At 37.5% G+C, this 21854-nt stretch overlaps 1 protein-coding gene across 7 annotated transcripts in view; it reads left to right on the plus strand.

Annotated features, from left to right (window-relative positions):
* Positions 1-17357, plus strand: part of bbx (BBX high mobility group box domain containing) — a 46055-nt gene extending 28698 nt beyond the window's left edge. For 4 of the 7 annotated variants that reach the window (XM_028467369.1, XM_028467373.1, XM_028467367.1 and 1 more), the window contains 10 exons: positions 362-442; positions 1122-1211; positions 2678-2743; positions 4171-4927; positions 5003-5135; positions 7635-7786; positions 7941-8030; positions 9590-9763; positions 11158-11335; positions 14741-17357. In XM_028467369.1, coding sequence (XP_028323170.1) covers positions 362-442; positions 1122-1211; positions 2678-2743; positions 4171-4927; positions 5003-5135; positions 7635-7786; positions 7941-8030; positions 9590-9763; positions 11158-11335; positions 14741-14762 — 1743 coding nt within the window. In that variant the 3' untranslated portion in view covers positions 14763-17357. Of the gene's footprint in view, positions 1-361; positions 443-1121; positions 1212-2677; positions 2744-4170; positions 4928-5002; positions 5136-7634; positions 7787-7940; positions 8031-9589; positions 9764-11157; positions 11336-14672 lie in introns of all 7 variants that reach the window. The other 3 variants (XM_028467370.1, XM_028467371.1, XM_028467374.1) reach the window with 3 other exon arrangements.
* Positions 17358-21854: the final 4497 nt, after the last annotated feature.

Here is a 21854-nt window from a genome sequence, read left to right on the forward strand (position 1 = left end):
TATTACGATATTAACGATTATCACGACTTTTAATGCATAAAATGCATAAGATTTTGTTCCGCGTGCAGCGGTCCTGTTCCTGTCGTTTTAGTTTTTATGAAAAACAATTGATTTTATAACATTTATGAATCGTCACGTGTCGAATCATCGTCAAAGCATAACGCTGATTTAAATTTATTACATAATCAGTTTCATATATTTTCTTTAAAAGCAGCTGACTGATGACTTGATTCTTCATATGTGAAGTAGTGATAAACTGGAAATGAAAATGCCATGATGAAGTCAGGTTCCTTGTTTGAGGACATTTAATCTTTTGTCTAACAGAAGTTGATTTAGTTTTTTTTTTTGTCTCGTCCTGCAGACGATCCCTGAGAAGATGCCAAACAGAGTGCCTGATGTGACTGAGTGCACGGTGAAGTCCAGCCTTTTCCCAGGAACAGAGGTATCAGTGGATTACACCTCATGGGAGACGGTTTTATCTTGTTTGATCATGGACTTTGTACCTCTGTGATGTGCAATTGTAATTGATCCAGAAACCACTCATCATGATCTGTTCAAGTGATAAATGTTAGTGTTTGTTTGCAGACTTGGGCAACTGGCGGCTGAGGGGCCACATGTGGCCCCTCAGAGACCAAAAAAAAACAAAATTACACAAATTGACAGGAAAATACAGAAAATAACAACAATGCAGAAAATAACTGAATACACACAATTACACCAAGAAAGAACACAAAAATAACAAAAACACATGATGACTCTAAAAATACACAAAAGGACTCCAAACACACACAATGACAGAAATACACAAAATGACAATGAAAAATGAAGGAAAGGACAGAAAAATACATACAATTACATTAAGAAAACAAAAACACACATAATGAACAAAAACTGACAAAAGATGGAAACGAAAGACAAAAACGAAAGAAACCCATGTTCCCCCTGTGTTAATGCTCTGATTGGTTGTAATTGTAAATGCTGACATGAATATTGATCATGTGGCCCCGGCTGCTCTACAGTATTATGGTTGTAAGAATGCTGGGGTTAATTTATCAATCAAACAAACTGTAGATCACTGTAGTTTCTGGTTAAAACATATCTTCTTCACCTCCTCTGTGTAGAAGAGAGTCTCAGGAGGCTGGAGCGTCTTCCAACCTCGACAAGAGGAAAGACAGAGTTTGCCATGTTCAGCTCATCAGACCATTACAAGGGTAATGCTCACAAAACTCACACACACACACACACACACCTCTATCCACGGCCACTTCAGGAGGAAAAATGGTAACCTTGGCACAACAGCGACATAGCCCAGTTTTGTGTCAGACGTGGTAAATGCTGGGGGGTCTGAGCAAGTGGATGGAGGTTTCTCAAGCTCCAGCTTTTCCTGTCAGAGAGTATCTGTCAGCCACATGTATATGACCATGTGTAATGTGTCTGGATTCAGCTTCGTTATAAAACCAGTGATGGGCAAATTAGTTGAAAAAAAAAGAGTTAGAGTTACTAGTTACTTTCCCCAAAAAGTAGCTGAGTTAGTAACTGAGTTACTTCTTTGTAAATGTAACTAAATACTAGGAAAAGTAATTTTTGCGTAACTAAAATAATTCAGATTTTTTAGCGGGTGTCAAGGGCCAGCTGTATAAAGTAGTACAGCTTAGAAACATGCTGTACATCAGTTTAAACAAAAAGTGCTTTTAATTCAATGTAGTGCAAAATGAAAAATAAAGTGCTTCAAGTTTTTATCAAAACAAAATGAAGCAGTTTGTTAACAATCAGTGCTATTTAAATACAAAGAACACTGTAACTTCAACTTATGTTGATTTGTGTCAGAGAGAGAAATTAAAGCTCCGAGTCCACAGTTGGTAATGATGACATGTTTTCACTGATATACAGTACCTGCCTATCAGAGCATTCAGTTCAGTCTGTGTCACATGTTTCTGTGGGGCAGGAAAATCCAGCCTTTGCTGTTTGAAATGGAGTGGCTCCATCTCCATGTCCTTCCCTGATGTCTCCTGGCCTTCTACTAGCAGCGCTGGCAGCCCTAATAGCATTATTTGTTTTGGCCACTTGCTTAGTAGCAGCGTGTGCCACTGAGAGATGTTTCATTATATTAGAATAACTTGCGTATGAAGAGGACAAACACTTTTTTCCGGGACATAAAGTACATTTGACATGTGTTTTTTGTCCTTTTACAGCAAGCAGGTTGCCGTAGTGATTGTACTGCCAAGCTGTAAACGTCAGTTTTAAATCAGCAGACTTCTCTAGGCTCCACATTGTCACATCTAGTTCTCTCTGTCCCATGCGGCACTCCAAGCTTGGTAGCAACACCCACTTACCTGAACTTTGGCACTGATTGGCTTACCATGAAATTGACTCTACCTTAGCCAATTATCATTACTTGTGCTTCTGTGTAAGCCCTCCCCCTCACCTTACTTGCAGCTTCTGTCTCATCATGGCTGAGTGAGAAACAGCTCATCAGTGCATAGTAATAACGCTCCACATTTCACTGTCAGTAACAGCGTTGTAACGGACGAGATAGTATTAAATATGATAATGCCATTAGTTATTTCCAACACTGTATAAGACTGATGATATTTAACAGTAGCTTTCTCTCAAAGATCATTAGTTTGATCTTTAAAACAGCACATTATGTAATGGTGCTGATGCTGTTTGTTTCCAGGCCGTCATTTCTGTGGCACCTGAAGGAAAGCCATGCAGACAGTCTGCCCTCTTTCAGCTCGCTGAGGTAAGATATTTCATCTTCTCTCTGAATCTTTCATTGACAATAGACAGAAACAGGCATTCTTTTCTAGTTTCTACTCTAATATTTAGTGTGAGCCAATGTAGGGATATGAAACATCTCGACTCTCACATTCCAACAGACAGGAAATCCTAAAGTAGAGAAAAAAACATTAAGATCGTTTTTCAGAATGTCTAGTCTGAAAAAAAACAAAAAACAATTTCAAACAAAAAAGTTATCAGAGCATTACAAAAAAAAAGCAAAAAAAAGACATTTTTGGACACAGTTTTAAAAGAAAGGAAACTAGAGGCCTGAGATGTAAAAGTATAGTTGTATTATTTTCTTAACTAAGAACAGTAGTGTTTATAGTGACCTGACAGCAGACCTTAGTGGTGTCATGCAGTGGATTAGGTAAATAAATCAGAAGTTAATTACAGAAATAACATGTTGATGATACAATAAATTATCAACAGAAGAAAGAAAATGAAACAAGGGGAGGAAAAAAAAAAACAATGAATGAAAGAAAAGATCTACCAATCACTGTGAGGGTAAAATCCCATTATTATACTCAGCAGAAACAGTAGGGGAAGCAACTGGAATAAGGACAAGGGACAGTGACCAGGAATGAAAGAGCATTGTTGCTCTCACAATTGACCTTTTGCAAAACCCCACCCACAAACAGCCGTTGTCCAATCATACGTCCGAGCAACCGTTGCTCCGTAAACAGGGTCAGACATTTTCAGAGAAGGTACGATGGTGAAGCGCTGTGCTCATGGCTGGTGCTGGTCGGATACCAGGTACCCCAAGAGTTTGTTTGGGGGAGTTGTGTTCTTTCTGTTCCCAATGTTCAGAACACAACTGGAGTGACGTCTACAATGAACTATAAACACTGTGTGCCAGTATGCGTGGTATGGGAGATGTGTATGTTTTTAACGTTTTCTCATCTTGTCTGCACTAATGTGTATGTTTAGCAAAATGACTAAAGCTCGATTTGATTTTGATTAAATAAGGTTACATAACTATATCTTCACGTACCTATAGCGCTGTGAGCGCTCCCAGAAGTCCTTCTCATGCCGTCTTATTGGAGATAGATCTATCATTCCCATGATGACGGACAGGTGGACAGGCTGATATCTTCTCCTTGCTCAGCACGTTGTCCCTGTCGTTTCCTCCTCAGTTCACGGGGGATGTCGGGTCTCGTGCTGCATAAGCTGGCGTAGCATTAGCACGAAGTGCTAACAGCTGATCTCAGTGTAAACAATCTGAGCAGTATTTCCCTCTTCTATCAGAGCCACAGTCCATAATGTTAAAACCCTTTTTTTTCTTTATGTTTGATGGTTGGCAAAGGCTGATCTTAAAAATATTATTCTTAGATATATAAATATGTGGCTGTAAAATATTTATTTACTTATTATTTTTTTCTGTTTGCTTAGATGTGTTTAGCATCTGAAGCTGGACAAACAGACAAAGGTATCCCCCTGCACGAGGACAGATCCTCTGATTCTTCCTCCAATCAACCAGAAATCAAAGCCGACAAGCACCTTCCCCCCTCCAGCCACATACCTGCCCCCTCCTGTGGCTCTCCTACCTCTAATGTTGCCACTCCCCCACAACTCCCCATTTGTCACAATAAAGTTAACAAGGAAAACGATGTGACCAAGTCACATGACAAGCTGGACATTTCCTGTTCATCAAATGAAAAAGTCAATCATTCCAATGTGGACCTGAACGTGATTGAAACTTTAGCCATTGTTCGCACTGAGGACGTTCCTGAAGAGAGACTGGAGAGCTGTCCGAAAGGCATCAACACGTGTTCACCCAAAATAAAAAGTAAGGCCAAAGTGAAGCTTTTAGTGGAAAATCAGGAGGATGAGAAGAAGCATGATGGCAGAGACCATGAACCACATACTGCACCAGAGGAAGAGATGATGGAAACAAAGACTGAAGCAGACGTAGGAAACATGGCCGTTCAGGGCCGTGTGGGGGAACCTGTCACTGCTGTGTGTCGCTATTCATTTGAGAAGATGAAAGAGGAGGACCATGGGGTAGAGCGAGCAGGAGACGCCATCTGTGAATCTAGCTCAGAGAACCGTGGCTCCAGGAAGTCGGAGCGAAGTTGTAAAGGCGCCTTGTACAAGACTCTGGTTTCTGAAGGGATGCTAACATCACTCAGAGCTAATATAGACCGAGGTACGTCCCCAGTGTGTGTATTTAGGAACTGAATATTCAGAAAGGATTGCTTCTCATTGGTCTGACTTCCTGTAGGTAAGCGCGGAGCTTTCCGGGCCGCTGATCACGAATCTTCCTGGAGTGAAGACAACTGGACCGTTTCACAGACTGCACCCAACAACTCAAAGAAGCTAAAGAAGTCCAAGTCCAAAGATGAATCTTCCCCTGGGTGAGTCCACTCTCCTTCTGAACGTGTCTACACCACGTGGGCCCTCAGGTGGCCCTCAGGAGCTCTAGTCACCAATGAGCTCATCTAAAATCTGATTAACTTTCCAGGATTCAAACTCACAGAGAAAAATACATATAACAGATGCAGTTAGTATTTAGTAAGGTTAAGTACTGCTAATAGATTTCGGATTAAATTAATCATCTTTAAGTGTTTATTTTCACTGAAACATTGCGACAAATGTTTCTAAATTTTGCAGATCAGTGGTATGTTATGGATTTTCTCTTCATTTTAATGAAAATGAAACAATTGCATAAATTAGGGGAAATTAAGTGTTTCATGTCAAAACTAGGCCTGTCAAGAGATTTAAAAAATTGTGCAGTTAATTAATCATGCTTTGTAATTAATTAATCTAATGAATCTCTTTTTTAATCGCACCTAAAAATTTGTGAGAAATGCCCTCAACTTGAGGTGCTTTCATTTAAATGACAGTGGCTTCATAAAGTCATAGTCACAGATGCAGGTGTAGCCATTTACATAATAATATAATAGAAAATTAAATAAAATGTAATACGTAGTGCTATAAGTTAGAAAGGTGTTCTTACGGTTTATGATGTGCTGACACCAAACTTGTTGCTTTTTTTCTCCTTCAGATAATATAATTTATCCAATGAGTTTGTTCATTTGTCAGTCACAGCATGCTCGGAGCATGTAACAGTTAGCACTGTTCGTGTGTCCGTGCTAGCTGCTACTTGTTTAGCATTGAGGTGCTAGCCGCTACATTCAGGTGGTAATGAGGGCTACAAAGTTCTGGTGATAAGACGAACTCTTTCTCGCACAATTTGCAAACAACTAGGCTTTAGTTTTCCATTCTGTGTTTTTTAAAAGTTAAAATTAATACAAAGGAAGCTGAGTAGCTCGGCAGTCTCCTTATTGTAGTGTGTGTATCAGTATTATGGGTATACATGAGAAAGGTTCCGTGCTGTCTGGAGTGGTGAAAAAACAACCGATTAAAAGCATGATTTTTTCCTGTAATTAATTAATCACAATTAATGCGTTAAAGTGACAGCCCTAGATAAAACCTCAACATTTCCTACCTTTAATATGATGTGGTTTTTTTCAGTCAGACAAATGTTTTTCAGGAAATTTACTTTGATCTCCTGGCATGTTTCAACTGTCAACTGCCAGTCTTCTTCAGAGGCGTCTGCTCATCGCTTTGAAGTGAAAAACTGTGGGAAAAAAATTAAACCACAACATATTAATATACATATCACATACAAATGAACTTGCTGGAATTATTTCTATACCATTTTAAGTTGCTGCTATCCTTCCTTATTATCTTACCCTCTAATTAAAGTGAAACTGTGAAAATGTAGAAAGTGCTTATCTAAGTTCTGACTATACAGTACCTATGAAGTAGCTCATAGTTTCAGAATGTATGTAACAAAAATGTTTAATGTATTATAAACAAAATATGTTTTAAAAGACCTGGATATATTGTAGAAACCACAACAAGAAGAGGCTTTAAAGCTGCAGTCCGCAACTCTCAGAACCCTCTCTCCCCCTCCCTCCCCGCTGCTCTCTTGCCCTGCCTTCAAACTTTCCAAAGTCCCTCCCTCAGAGGAGCTAACAAGCAACATCACAGTAATATAACATGCTCTGTTAAAAGCATATTACTGCAACACTTTTCTCTCTCTATGTGCACACACCTCAGCAGCAGCAGCAACTCAGTGTCACCTACAGCAGCCCACACGGAGGCTGCTGCACGCACATGAACAACACATACATAACAGAGTTCTAGTGTAACAATTACAAATCAAACAATGTAAATCAAGCAGCAGTAATTACCTTTCAAGCAGAAAAGTCACCAATTCCATCTTCTACTCCTCCAGACCATACACTGTAAAAAAGATGGCGCTCTGGGAAAGGGGCGGGGACTGTGAGCAGCAGCTGTCAGAAAGCCCATCAAACACAATCCTGGCTCTGATTGGTTCTTTTTGCTCGATCGCGGTGCATTCTGGCAATCTGCCAAAGGCTGCCCCCTGCTCTATCGTCTCTGCTATCATATCGGTATCACATGAACTAGCTTCCCTATCACTACTACATTACCCATAAGCCACCACGTTTGAAGGACCAGGCTCAGGCAAAGCTCACATCCACCCATATTGTGATATCTGTGAGTGGTATTTTCTCATTTTTGGTAAGCGAGAACATCACCAAAATATAATCACCTGTTCCTTGTCCCATTATCAACATTTCCTGAAAATTTCATTCAAATCTGTTTAGAACCTTTCAAGTTATCTTGCTAACAGACACAGATAAACACAGGGTAAAACAGAACTTTACGCACCGAGGTTTGATTTACTTCATTCTCAGCATTATCGTTACCTCTGCCAAGTAGAAGTTTTCACCTGTGTTTTATCTGTTCGTTTGTTAGCAGGATTACGTCTAAAGTACTCAAACCACCGATAGACGTGTTAAATCCTCAACTCTGTCTTTCAGCCTTGGAAAGCTGGAGAAGGAGTTTGAGAGGAAGTTTAACAGCCTCCCACAGTTCAGTCCAATGACTTTTGATAAGAAAGGTCCTGGTGTCGGGAAGAAAAGGAAGACGGACAGCTCGCCTGTTCTAGACGACGCCTCCAAAGTTGGAACAGGTACGACCTGTACATTGACTCATGACCTTTTTTTTTCATCGTATCAATAAGTAGCTGAGCAGCCATTAGCTCGTTGATTTCATCCGTCCTTACCTCGCTCAAAGAAGAACTGTTGGACTTCATTACGAGGCTTTGTTCATTTTGTTCACGTCAGGAACATCTTCATCACAGAAAACGTCATCATTCCACAAGATTGTTAGGAAGCACAGAGCCAAAAAGGAGAAGCCAGGTGCAGAGGAGAAAGGTGAATTCTAATGTTTGTCAAATAAACTCTGCACAAGAAGTGAAATAAGAGGATTTGTTGGCATTCTAACAAGTTTTAAAAGCACAGATTTTATTACTTCTTGTGTAAAGTTTGTGTCAATATTGTGAGACCATAATTATTCCAAGGGATTAATTTTTCACGGTTACGATGCTTTGTGTTCAAGACAAACCTGCAGAATGTATAAAATAAGTTTCAAAATTAATATCTTAAAGAAATAGTTTTTTTAATGTACGATACAGGCCCTCATTTTTTATTCATTTATTGTTTTAAGGATAGCTTTGAAATATCTTTTATCGCTTGCATTGTTTTACATATCATTGATCCATTCATCAAAACTAAACCTATGACTTCTATGCGTTCCAAATGCCTCTATAACAGTGTTTTTCAACCTTGTGGAATGTGTAGTAGTTGTTTAAAAAATAATTACTGATTAAAATAATCAATTATTATTAAATCTATTTATTTTTATCTATTAATCTATACATATATTTTTTAAATTGTTTATTTTTTTTGTATTTTTGTTTTACAAACAAATATTACAAAGGGTGTAAAACAATCCAATTTGACAGATAAAATAAATAATTTGATGCTTGTGGTTTTTACAAATTCTTTTTCTTAAAACAGAACTCAGAGAAATAAAAAAATAATTACATTAAATTAAATAAACCTGGAAAAACAGAGAATATACAATTATATACAATACAATTCTTCCCATATCACACTCACAGTAACTATACAAAATAACAAAGAGAGTCTGCTGAAGAGGTGGAGGTTAATAATTTATATATATTCTTATTTACTAATTTATGTGAATTATCTATTAATCTGTATAAATTTTTATCTATTAATCTATTTATATTCTAATCTATTTGTATCTATTAATCTATATACAGTATATTCTTTGAGCACTACAAGATGACTTGTTGTAATTAACCTTATATGAATAACGATGAATTCAATCATTGTTAAATTATTGTTATAAATAAAACACAACACACAATTTAAACAACTATATTTTATAATTTCACTTCTTCAAATATAAAGCTCGTTTAAATAAAATGCAGTATGAAAATATCTGAGCTGGCACAATTTGTCACTAATCCTAACACAGTATAACAAACAGGATCTTAGGGGTTGCTAGAAATGCTCTACACATTAACCTTCATAACTGTGATAGTTATTTGTTTCTTTACAACATTTGCATTGTCTTCTTTTTCTTCTTCTTCTTCTTCTTCTTCTTCTTCTTCTTCTTCTTCTTCTTCTTCTTCTTCTTCTTCTTCTTCTTCTTCTTCTTCTTCTTCTTCTTCTTCTTCTTCTTCTTCTTCTTCTTCTTCTTCTTCTTCTTCTTCTTCTTCTTCTTCTTCTTCTTCTTCTCTTCTTCTTCTTCTTCTTCTTCTTCTTCTTCTTCTTCTTCTTCTTCTTCTTCTTCTTCTTCTTCTTCTTCTTCTTCTTCTTCTTCTTCTTCTTCTTCTTCTTCTTCTTCTTCTTCTTCTTCTTCTTCTTCTTCTTCTTCTTCTTCTTCTTCTTCTTCTTCACAGCTTTGGTACAAATGGATCCCTGTGTGCTCGACTCATCCTTAAAAGCCAAATCCGTTGATGTCCAAGGTAACACTAGTCTGGAGATTTTAGTTGGCAGCCAAAAGAGGAAAGCTCGAAAAACCAAGATAACACACTTGGTGCGCACAGCTGTGGGCGGTGTGCCTTCAGTTAAAGGTGAGTAATAAAGTCATGAAATAATCATTCAGTGTATATTCACTAATAAAGAAGATTTCAACATACGTGACATTCAGAATGCACCAAAGAATTAATTCTGTAACCTTCACAGGTTAACTTTATTTAATACTTTTATGATTCGCCTTCATTTCTATTACAACTCGAGGCCTGGGGGCCAAAACTGAATCCTTGTGTACATTTTCAGGGCTCACAGTTTTCTCTGTGCTTATATTCTGTGATCGCAGTCATTTTTATTCTTACTGTTTAAAAAAACAACTCAAAATTCTTACAAAGTTTTTGAATTTTCCTGAAATTATTTTGTAGCATTTTCACGTGTCAAACTCAAGGCCCAGGGGCCAAATCTGGCCCTTTAGAGCATCCAATCCGGCCCGCAGGAGTAAATGAAAAGGACAGAGAAAACATTTATTATTGTGTAACTTACCAAATAATCCAGTTGTAGATATTTCAAATTTACCAATTTAATGAATCTCTACAATATTTTTATGGAATTGCATTTTTTCCTTTATTTCACATGAATGCAGTCATTTTAATTGCAAACTGACAAGAACTCTCTATTTTTTTTAACAAATCTTGCAATTTCTCACAAATTCCTCTAAATGAAACAAAAAATTGTTAACAAAATATCAAGAATGTTTAAAGTAAATTGCTCTGGTATTGAAAACTAGGGCACAATGATGTTAAAATTGTTCTTTTCCACTTGAGATCATACTGGTCCATATTTGGCCCCTGAATTAAAGAGTTTGACACCCCTGATATATATCAACCAAAAGTAGCACAAGTTGCTAAATGATCTAAAAAGCTGGTTATTTCTATTTTAAAGGAAGGGTTGATGATTTTCTCCAGATACACTTTTTAAGTTTTTTGTTAAAATTGCCTGACCTGACAGAAATTAAGATTTGATGTGCTCTGAAAAATGAATAAAGGAACTCCATCATCTGTAGCAGCTGTAAACCTGTAAAAACTTTGACCAATGAATGTTTTTTTAACCAATCACATCTCCCTGCTGGGTTCTCGACCCCTCGCGTGCACGATCCCACACTCAAAGCGCATCATCGGTGACAAACTTAAAACAGAGTATTTAAGTCACGTTGTTTAACATATATAATGATAAAGTTTAGTGTTTACTTATTGCTGAATATACAAGTGATGAGCTGAGGTCTGCTTCTGGAGCAGCGGTGCTCGTGCATGTGAGTGACAGAGCACAAAGGGGAGGGGGTAAAGGCGGAGCCATCGGTGAACCCTACCTTTAAAGAGAAGTATCCAGATATGAATTGTGTACATTATCTCCCAGTTTTACACAAACACCTATTGGGACTAAAGTCAGACATTGTTACTGAGGACTGTACGTGTGTTTTGTTTCCTCTTTGCTCCAGAAGACCAACCTGAGGAGCAAAAGCCAGAGCAGGATAAGAAGCCATTACCTCAACTGAGATTATGCAACGCCAACATGTGCTGCAGGGATCCTGGTGAAGGAGAAGCCGAACAGAAGGAACCGGCTTTCCTCAGCCTGGCCGCCCTCGCTGAGGTGGCCACCATGGGGGACGTTCACAGGTAGAACACATTCGTTGAATATTGTGGGCTGTCAAATAAATTAGTCTGTTAGCGTCTGAATACATGATATAGAAAGTAAATCATTATAGGCCACAGGCCAGATATGGCTCTACTGCTCCTCCCCACAGCTCTGTAAAATTAGTATCACTGGAAAGGATCTTTAGAATATTAAATCAACTGGTATCAGTAAAATCTTGGGATGCACGAGATGAAAATGACCTTTTTGTTGACCTACTCTTTTCATTTCATGTCGATTATATTAAGTCATAGAATACACAATGTTTGACATACGCAGGGTTCTCGCCAGGAATTTTTCACAGCATGGGGGATTGCGTGGCATGTGAGCGAGTGCCATCGGCCCCGAAAATTTTGAAATGTGTAACTCTGAAGGCCAAATTTAGTGAAGTAAAGTTAAAGTTGGGTTTTTTGTTTTTTTTTTTATCTTTGTTCCAGCCTTACTTTAAAGCTAAAAGTTATTTAAGTTGGTAAATGGTCATGATGAATGTAAAGAGTTACTCATAGGTCTATATAGGTCCTCCACTAATAAATACTCACACACACTGTATAGACACAAAATCACATTTTATTCAAACACTGATTCCATTACGCGCTTTTCAAATTTAAATGAGACATTATGTAGAACCTGCAGTAATATTGGAACACACACACACACACACGTACGGAGGACATGTGCACACACACTCACACGCACAAATTAGAGCTTGATCGGGCTGAAAAAAGAAAACCCGTCCCCAGAGAAGACGTCCAAAAACCTGTTGAACCCAAATGAAGCTGATGTCGCTTTAAGTCCGAACACGTTTCAAGCCGACTTGAATGAGCAGTTTAATGTGCGCTACACGCTACATCTGGTGGAAGCACTGTTTATGTTGGAATGTGCACACAGGCAGCATCAAGGCCAGCTAAGTGGTTGTAGGGGTCCTCTGGGTTTTCAGGTAACGACGGGAGCATCCGAGCAGATCGCCTGTATTTGGACGTACTTTTTTTTTTTTTTTTAAATTAATTTCCCCCTGGGATTAATAAAGGAATTGTGATTCTGATTAAATAGATGGTGTGTTTCTCTGTAGTGCAGAATAAAGAGTTTAAACCACCCATGCACACCTGAAAATGTCTTTTGAGTCCAAGTGTGCAACAATTATTACGACGGTACTAATTAAAAAAGGAAAAAACTACAGAAAACTGAACGTAGGGGGCGCCATTGCTCCTTAGGAGAGTAAATTACCTGGTAATGATACATCAAAAGAAAGGGTCTTCAATACTAAATCAAGAACATATTGATATATTTCTCAATATGTAATATGTGGAGTTATACAATTTTAAGTGATGATACCCCTTAAACTTTATTTTGTCATCGTGGAAACTCAAAAATTGCGAAAAACATATCTTGGTGGTTCCTAATTCTTAAGCTTATGATCTAAGCTTTCATTTGGTGTCGATATTCACATTTTGAGCGTATTTATGGCATTTTGAAGTACATTATAGACGAGGTGTTGATGTTTGTGGATTGATATAATGTGCTTATAATTCTGCTATAACAGAACTGTGAGATGATCTGAGATAAACCAACTTCAGACCATCTCACACACACACAGACACAGTTTTGGTTCTGCCATGATGAAATTTATTTTTTAAATATTTGTACTGATTATGTGCAATTCAATCTAACTCAACATTACTGCTTCAATATTATGATGAGGGCTGCAGTTATCGATTCTTTTTGGAATCAATTAATCTAGCACTTCATCAATCGATTATCGGATAATTTAGTTTTTTTTTTTTGCGTTTTTAAGCAAAATAATGCACAACGAAAATGACGTGGCTGTAAAATGATCAAGCATTTGCTTTTATTTCTCAAGAAAACAACATTTGGCTCCAAAAATAAGCCCATTTATTGAAATTTAACCATGTAGTGTTTATAAGTGCTAAGTCAACTAACTACTAACAAATAATATACGGTATCATTTCTGGGGTGAACCTATTTGTTACAGTAACCTAGAAACCTGTGTGTGTATGTGTTTGACAAACACTGGAATTATGTTTTTAGCAGCTGAGAAAATTAATTTATCTCGGGCTCAATTAAGTATTTCTTTATATCAGAATATTGTGCTGCTGACATTATTAGAATTGTCCCAGTGATGATCAGAGACAGTGTTTAGAATCCTCAACACTTCAGAGCACAGGCACTGAGATGTACTACAGTATTTAATGCTACAATTTCTTTAATTTAATGACATTTTTCTCAAATGTAAAGTTTTTAAGGCATTAAATTTGGCTACATCAAATGTAATACCTTAACTTTTTAAGGATTTAAAGACCGTCTACCCTGGTTTGTGTGTACATGCGCGCCATGCATGCTTCCGATCACACCGCTTACGTCTCCTCCGCTGGCGGACACCGCTGATACGAGGCTCCGCTGCTACACAGGCCGCTGGGTGTAGCCGCTGTAGCAATCTGAAGCTAGAGTTGCTGCGTCGACCTGACTATAACTGTTTGATTTAACTAAATCTAAGATTGCCTGGCGGTCGTGTACTATTTTAGAGTAATTGCGCTGCAGGTTCACTGAGAAATTATTAGAACTGAGTTATCTGCTGTTTTACATCCGTTGCTAACGCTAACCTCTGCAGCCACAGCCGACAGGCGCGCTGCCAAATACACATCATATGTCAATATATCGAGTTAAAGTGATCAGCTTTTCTCAGAAACTGTTTAAGATAGAATAACCAAGTTTGGTGTGTGGCTTCAGGGTATCGATACCTTGATGGAGTTTGAAAATGGGAAGCGGGCAATTATTTTTTTCCCCCAAGGGACCCCACAAGAAAAAAAAACGAAAGTCGAATTCTCATTTATTCGGGAGTCAAATATTACGATGGTTGTGGTATCAAATAACTACTCCTCTGTTAGTTCTCCTTAGATCGGAATGCAGTTTGGCCCATACCCAGTAGCTCCATTTTTTTTTTTAAATGAATGAACTGGTTACTGTAATTAGTTACAGTAACTGGTTTGCTCATGTAACTGCACCAGAGGCTGTTTGGAGCAGATCAGAAGTTGTTCTCTGAACACAAACCGAGTCAAATCAAGGAGACAAAGTCAACAACTAAACCAAAGTAAATAAACATTCACCACTGAATATTAAATTCCACCTACCGTACTCACTTGGGCCATGATGAAGACCTCATCTGTCCTGGACTTAACCTGGTTGTGTTCAGAGTGATGAATGATGAATATATGAATATTCCAATTGTAGGATGTTTTATTTCTGTTGATCCAGTGACATGTGAACACAGTAGTGAGTCCTCTGTGTTGTTGTGTTGTTTCTAAGGTCTGAGCAGCTCGGCTGAGGCTGCTGCTGCTCGTCACTGATTGGTGTGTGTGTGTGTGTGTGTGAAGCTTTCTGCTGAGTCGGCGCTAACCCTGCACTCCAACATCTCTCCTTTGGATCCCTGTCGTTGGAATCACGATCGTTACCATCTCCAGCTCATCCTCCACACGGTCATCTGGTTCTTCTATTACTCAGTGTTTATCCTCAGCTTTGCTTTAGTTTGAAAGATGATGATGATGATGATGATTTGTGCGCCATTAGGGACCGTGTAAGGAGGGAGGGAGGACGCGTCTCCTCGTGCATGGCTTTTGTTTTAGAGATGATTGTCATTTGTGTTGTAAACTTCTTTTTCCTATAAGCATATTTAAAGAATATATCTTGTGATGGAAAATTATATTTTAGCTAGGATTTAAAAAAAAGATGTTTTCGTTCTACATTTTTTTTCTTCTTCTTAACAAACCACTTCTTTAGTTCATCCATCCAATCAATGATAAACACAACTTCCTCAATGATGCCTCAATAGCTTCTGCCTCCAATAGCTTTAACCCAAATATGTTCAAAAACAAGGTCAATTAAGAGAGTTAAATGTTGGGAATCATTTTTACCAACAAATGTTTGAGTCACTTTATAGAGTTCCATTTAAATCACTTACATGAGGTTTCAGATTGGCTTTAAAAGCTTATTATTAATTCAGATTTAGCCTTTATTCATTATTCTTCTTCTACCTGCAGATATTCCCTCTTTCTCCATTTTTAAAACAACATAAATTAACTTTGCAGGTTCTTTCTGTGCTTTTGAAGAAACTTCATTGCAGTTTATGTAGCATTTTGAAAGGTCACTTTTCACTGTGCAAAGTTTATTTGATTAATTACGTAGAAAAACAAATCCATAAAGTCACCTTAGCTCTTTCTCTTCCTCCTCTGTTTAGTGTTAGCTTACTTTGGTTTGCACTTTAACATTTCAACTCATTATCATTGAACATGTTTGATTCTAGCGCTGTAATCTGATTCCTCTATAGTTAATGTTAGACCAAGCATTTCATTTAATACTGTAATGGTCTTAGATTTCATCAGCCTTTTGCTCATGAATGTAAAAACTGTTTCACAGCAGACGTATTTTAAACATTTAGCTCGCTTTCTTTACATTTAGCTATTTTTTTTCATTTGAAACAAATTCATGTAAAACAGCCTGTTGTTAAAAAACATGTAAACATGAAAAATCAATCTAAATGCAAATGTTTAATCTAAATGTAAATATTAAATCTAAAAGTTAAACATCTAAAATTTGTATTTTGTGCTATATAAATAAAGTTGAATCCTTGGTGTCTTCAACACTGGTAAGAGTGAGTGTACATACAGCATGCTGGTACCCTCAAATCTACGTCTGCGTAACTGTCTGATGGCAGTTGTCCACATATTCCCTCAGCTGATGAACAGCCCGTACGATACCAGTCATTACTGCTCTTTCGACTGATTTAACATTTAGATTCAGATTTTAAATTTAACATTTAGATTTTAGATTAATTTACATTTAGACCTAACATTTACAATTAGATTTATTTTTCAGGTGTACACATTTTTAACAATGATAGAGCATATGCTGTTTTACATGAATTTCTGTCTGAAATGAAATAGAAATGAAGTAAATATGCCGGCTATGAAACAGTGAGTTTTACATTGGGCACCAAGTAAAGAAAAACGTAGAATCCGTGATAATTTGATGAGAAACAATGTTTAACCTTTGTTTGCAAATCATGCAAAACTATCGCTGCAGCTCTAGTTTGTCCCCAGATTTGTGCTAAACCCTGATAGGCTAACTGCACGTTTTCCACAACATGTGTATTTTTAAGATGTTCTTTGAGAATATCAGCCAATCATGACATTGATCAGATCTTCCACTTGTAGTCGTTTCAGTTGAGTTGGTCTTCCCTAAAAAAAACAACAAATCCTTTATATTTGCTTTTCTAAGCAGAATGTTGTTGATTATTGAGCTAAAGAAAGATGAGGTCATTTCATTAATGATTTAAATGTTATTGGCATCCATATGTTTCCAAATAGACACAATTGTTGCACTGGATCTTCAGGTGTTTAGAATCTTCAGGTAAAACCATGCAGGTAAAATCCCTCCTCACTTTTCCACAGGCTTCCCTCACTTTGGATTCTAGTGTAACGAGAAACAGGCAGCGCTCTGTGCACCTTAAAAACTCAAAACCAAGCTATTGCCATCTTTAGAAAATGTTTAACTTTTACCTAATCAATTTGAAGATTATAATAAATGCATAGAAATGCTAAATCTAAAATGAAGAAAGAATTGTTATTTTCACATTCCCTCCTTTTTCTACCTAGAAAATGCTTCTATAACGTTTGAATTCTTTATAGTAGTTCTCAAAAATGACTGTAACACCCTTTTGTGCTAGTACTGTCTTTTTGAATGTAATCATTTTGTACCTGTATTTTTCTAATTCAATGTGGATTGTACTGTATGTTAATGCTATGATGCTACGCTGTTGTTTGGTCAATAGTTTATTCCAACCGACAGTTCTCTTAAGATGATAGCTGCTGCCCAGTTGTGTGTGTGTGCGCGTGTGTTCATGCATGTGACTCCTTAGAGCAGTGGTTCTCAACCTGGGGGTCTGGAGACACTGGGAGGGGCTCGTCAGATGTCTTCAAGAAACAGTTTTTGCTCATTTTTATCCTTTTTCTGCAACTAAACCAAACTTGTCATATTTTAACCTATTTTCATCACTTTATTTGCCATATTTCTACTCCTTTTAATGCATTTGTGCTACATTACTTCCATTCCTGATTTACATCTTGAAGATGACTATATACTATGGCCCAAATAATAATAAACGTTCCTGGATAACAGTGAATATTATTCAGATGAATAAATAAATGTGGTTATCACAGATTCATAGAACAATGGACCATCATTTTAATGACTTTAAGGATGGACCCCAAAAATCTCTCCCCTTTATTCCCCCTTATAGATGGTCCTGTCTCCTCATGTCTGTGTTCAACCACTTCAGCTACAGTGGGGGTCCCTGGTCTCTGAGACCTTTATTTTGGGGGTCACGGCCTGAAAAGGTTGAGAACCACTGCATTAGAGTTTAGTGCATCTGATGGGTCGACAGCCCTGGTTTTCTACTTTGCTTTTAGTTTTTTGGTGTAAAAGTGAACATTCAGGACGGTTTTTGAAGCGGAACCCTCCAGCTATCAGAGGAATTGAATACGTTAGTTGTAACTCAGGATGGGACGATATATCGCAATATTAAAATGTCACGTTGATGCTACGAGTGTCAAGATACGAAGGTTTCCATCATCTACGTCGGCCCAAAGCGAGCGTGTCATTTTCACTGCAGGCGACAAAGTCAGTGTCCAAAGGTCTCAATGTAGACATATTGCTAATAATGTGGAAAGAGAACATTTCCATGTTGTAAATGTTTAAGTTCTATTTGTAGAGTGGCACTTTTTGCACTTTAAATAGCAAACATTTTTCTGATTTGTTTTTGTTATAGTGGTGGAATTTTCATTAGTTGCACATTTGGGATGTTGAAAATCATGGAATTTAAAGGTTGCAGTAGCTAGCTTAATATTCCATGTTAGCTTAGCATAGCATAGCAGCAGTGCTGAATTCTTCCTCGTTTTTGTTTAACATGAGGTTGAATGATGAAGGTATTTCCACTCCATTACCTTTCTGTGGTAACGGAGTGGAATGGACAACATCAAAGTTCGTCATAACCAGGACTGGGGTCAATTACATTTTTTAATTACAATTACATCTTAAACTATCCACACTACATTAACTTGGTACAAATCAGGCTAATATTTTTAGCACAACCAACTGCAATACTTTAGCATTTCTCCAAGGTTGGAAAACACTAGCACGGTATTATATTTTCACAGCTGTTCCTCATTAGCTTTGCTTTAAAATTTGCTTAAATATAAGAAAAGGTTTTCAGACTGAAGAAGGAAAAAGATATTAACAGTTATTAACAGGACAACTCAGAACTTTCATTGGTTACTCTAGGTTTTAAACGATGGCTTCTTTAAAGTTGGTTCCAGAGGATCCGCCACTATCTGATCACACCAGACGCGCCCCCAACGTCTTACTATTGTATTTGTCCCCATCAGTCGCTAACATATTAGAAGAGACGAGCACGTGGATTTGTAGGTATTCCATTTAGTTTTAACTACTTTAGTTTGACTCGGTTCCACAGATAAATATCGTGAAAATGTTTACTTTTTTTGATGGAAAATCGGCCCCATGTGTCCACACCTGGTCCCTCCCCATGCGAGATGTACTGAGTGCTATTTCAGTTTGATTTTAATCAGCCTCTCTGTATTTGTGAAAATCCTGAAAATCGTCGATCGAACATGTATTACAAAAAATAAATAAATAGCGTAACTAAAAAGCTAGGATTTTTCTGCTTTGTTAAGCAGCACACACTTGATATTTTAGTTTGTTAAAATGTTTCGGGAATGGAGATATATTTTTTCCTAAATGTGCACCGAATGGAAAATTTTGCCTATATTTTTTGCACGGTTATTTTCCAAACTGATTTTTTTTTTCCTCTTTCCAAAGCAATTGTCTCGTATCATTAACATGACCCAGTATCATCATCTCGTCTCGTGATCTTTATATATCGTCCCATCCCTAGTTTTAACCATTACTGGTTCTTTTTTCATAGTTTTCTCAAATCCAATAGTTAGAACTGAATATGCATTTCCGTATACTTGATCGTCTTTAGGAATATCTGCTGGAATGTAGTTCCCTGCTTCCTCCAGTTTGTTGTAGAAGTCTTTAAAGCCAAATCTCCAAGGTCTGGTAAACCGTGTGCTCCTGGAGGTGGTTGGTTGTGTAGTTCTGGTTTCTAACCCCCACCCCAATGTGTTTAGGTGCAGCCTTGCCTTATTCAACCCTTGCTTAGTGGGGATATTAAGCCTCCTGACCTCACCCTGCTCGCCCCACACACACTTTCTATGTCACAACACTGTTTGCTGATGCAACTGTTAGCCCTGTTACCATTTCTGCCTACAGAAATGTTACTCTTGAACACCTATTAAAGTAACATATATTCCAACTCTGGCTTCCAATCATTTCTGCATGAATTATTTATTTATATTTATTTTTTGCAAGTCAAACAATATAAGTAAAAATACAAAAACAACAAAAAAAAAAAACAGTTCAGGACAAAAGCAGTTATACAGTCTACATATAAAACAAAGGGAGGATGGTGTGTGTGCATTATTAATAGTAATAAATGAAAAATTATTAATGAATCATTATTGCTTTTAGTATCACTGTCACCATCATTGCTGTCGCCACTTCCACCCTGTAGGGAACCAAACCACATCAAGCCTAAAGACCCTGTTCCTAGCAGGAATTAACCAAGGAGACTGTTTCTTTATCACAAACTGTTTACACAATAACTGCCCCCGCAACTTTGAGGTGCATAGCTAACCCCACTATGCGGCCTTTGAACCCAATACCGTAGCCGAAAAGACTGGCCCAACTCTTTGAAATATTCAGTACCAACTCTTTTTACGACTCCACACGGGGGATGAACATCCGTCTACTCCCTCCTTTACAAACAGATACTTTTGGGATGCTGTAAGATCACAGAACTGTCCCAATGACCCTTTGACCCCCTGTGGTGAGATGTCACAGAAGGACACTTTCCAGGCCTCTTCTCTGAGATGTGTCCCAGTGAAGAAGGGAGAACAAAGAAATTGTATTATGTTTGAAAAGTTACAAATGAAAACATTATTGGAATGGTTTCTACAGAAATTGAAATTGCAAATGTTGTCTGTCCTATTCCACTCTTTTCAGATAATTCAATAACCAACAGAATGCTATTTTAAATGTTCCATCATTTAAAAAGTGCTTAAAATACCAGAAAACATCACAAAGTTAGTTTGAGGTATCTACTGCAACCATATAGTAAAGAAGAGGCATAACGTGATATTTGACATTTATGTTTGAGTAATTACAAGTAAAATTCATTAACCGGTTCCTAAAGTGATCCTAGGCTATTTTCCAGTCGTGTTTGGTATCAAACTCTTTCGTAATACATGATATTTCAAGATATGATGTTGAAAAGATTATTTGAATATGCTGAACTCATTATTATGGTTTATGTGTAAATCTAGGAATCATCCCTCCTGTTTGTCTTTGTCTCACATAAACACACACCCCAGACACACCCAAAGGCAGCCAGCTGAGATGCTGGCAACTTTAAACCAATCAACGAAGTTCCCTCCTTAGGAGGCAAGTCCCAAAGATAAGCTTTTAAAAGGAAGAAAGCCGCTTCTAACTTTAGTTTTGGGACGCTGGTGTTTCATACTCAACGCGTTTCCCTTCCCACCTTTTCACTTATTTCATTTTATTTTTAGTTGAAACAGTTAGATTTTTTAAATGAACAGCTGCTTGGTTCGGACGAATCCAGCATCTAGTGACGTGCGTAACAGCCGAAAGAAGCCCGGCCTGCGACCCATTGGGGTAAGCCACGAGCTATTCTATAACCCAGCTGTGAAGGCCAGAAAAGCCTGGATCGGCTGAAGGGGCTACACTCTGTTGAAACAACAGAACTCAACGGTGGCACGTCCTGCTGCATTGCTTCAAACAGCACCTCCAGGTCCAACCCTGACATCATCTTCAAGGTACCTGAATGAACTTTCATCAGCAAACTTCCTCCACAATAGATCACATCCATACTTCCATAACTACAAACTTACACACACTCACAACATGCTCCACACACAGTTCATCTCATTCATGTTTGTTCGTCTCCCCTGTCTGTCTTCCTCTCTTTGTTTTATGAGCTCTCTTTATGATTTTATTCTTTGATTTTATGATCTTATTATTCGAATATGTATCCTGCATTTTTATTCAATATTTAGTAGACTAGCATTCTCCTAGAATAGTGATTTCACTTTATTACATATAATCCTCACTTTTATTAGCCTAGAAATGCATTTTATCATGATTTAATTATTACATTTAAATTGATATTTTGACTGTGTTAATTGTTGACTTTTGAATAAAAGGTTAAACATAATCTTTGATTCCTCTGATTCATTAAAGCTGTGATTATGGTGTAGATGTTGCTGTTAGAATTCACTTTTCCCTGGTTTCACATTGATGAGTTTAGTCTAAAAACTTAGACATATTTCTCCTGTT

Source organism: Gouania willdenowi, chromosome 14, assembly GCF_900634775.1.
Source record: "Gouania willdenowi chromosome 14, fGouWil2.1, whole genome shotgun sequence".
Lineage (NCBI taxonomy): Eukaryota > Metazoa > Chordata > Actinopteri > Blenniiformes > Gobiesocidae > Gouania > Gouania willdenowi.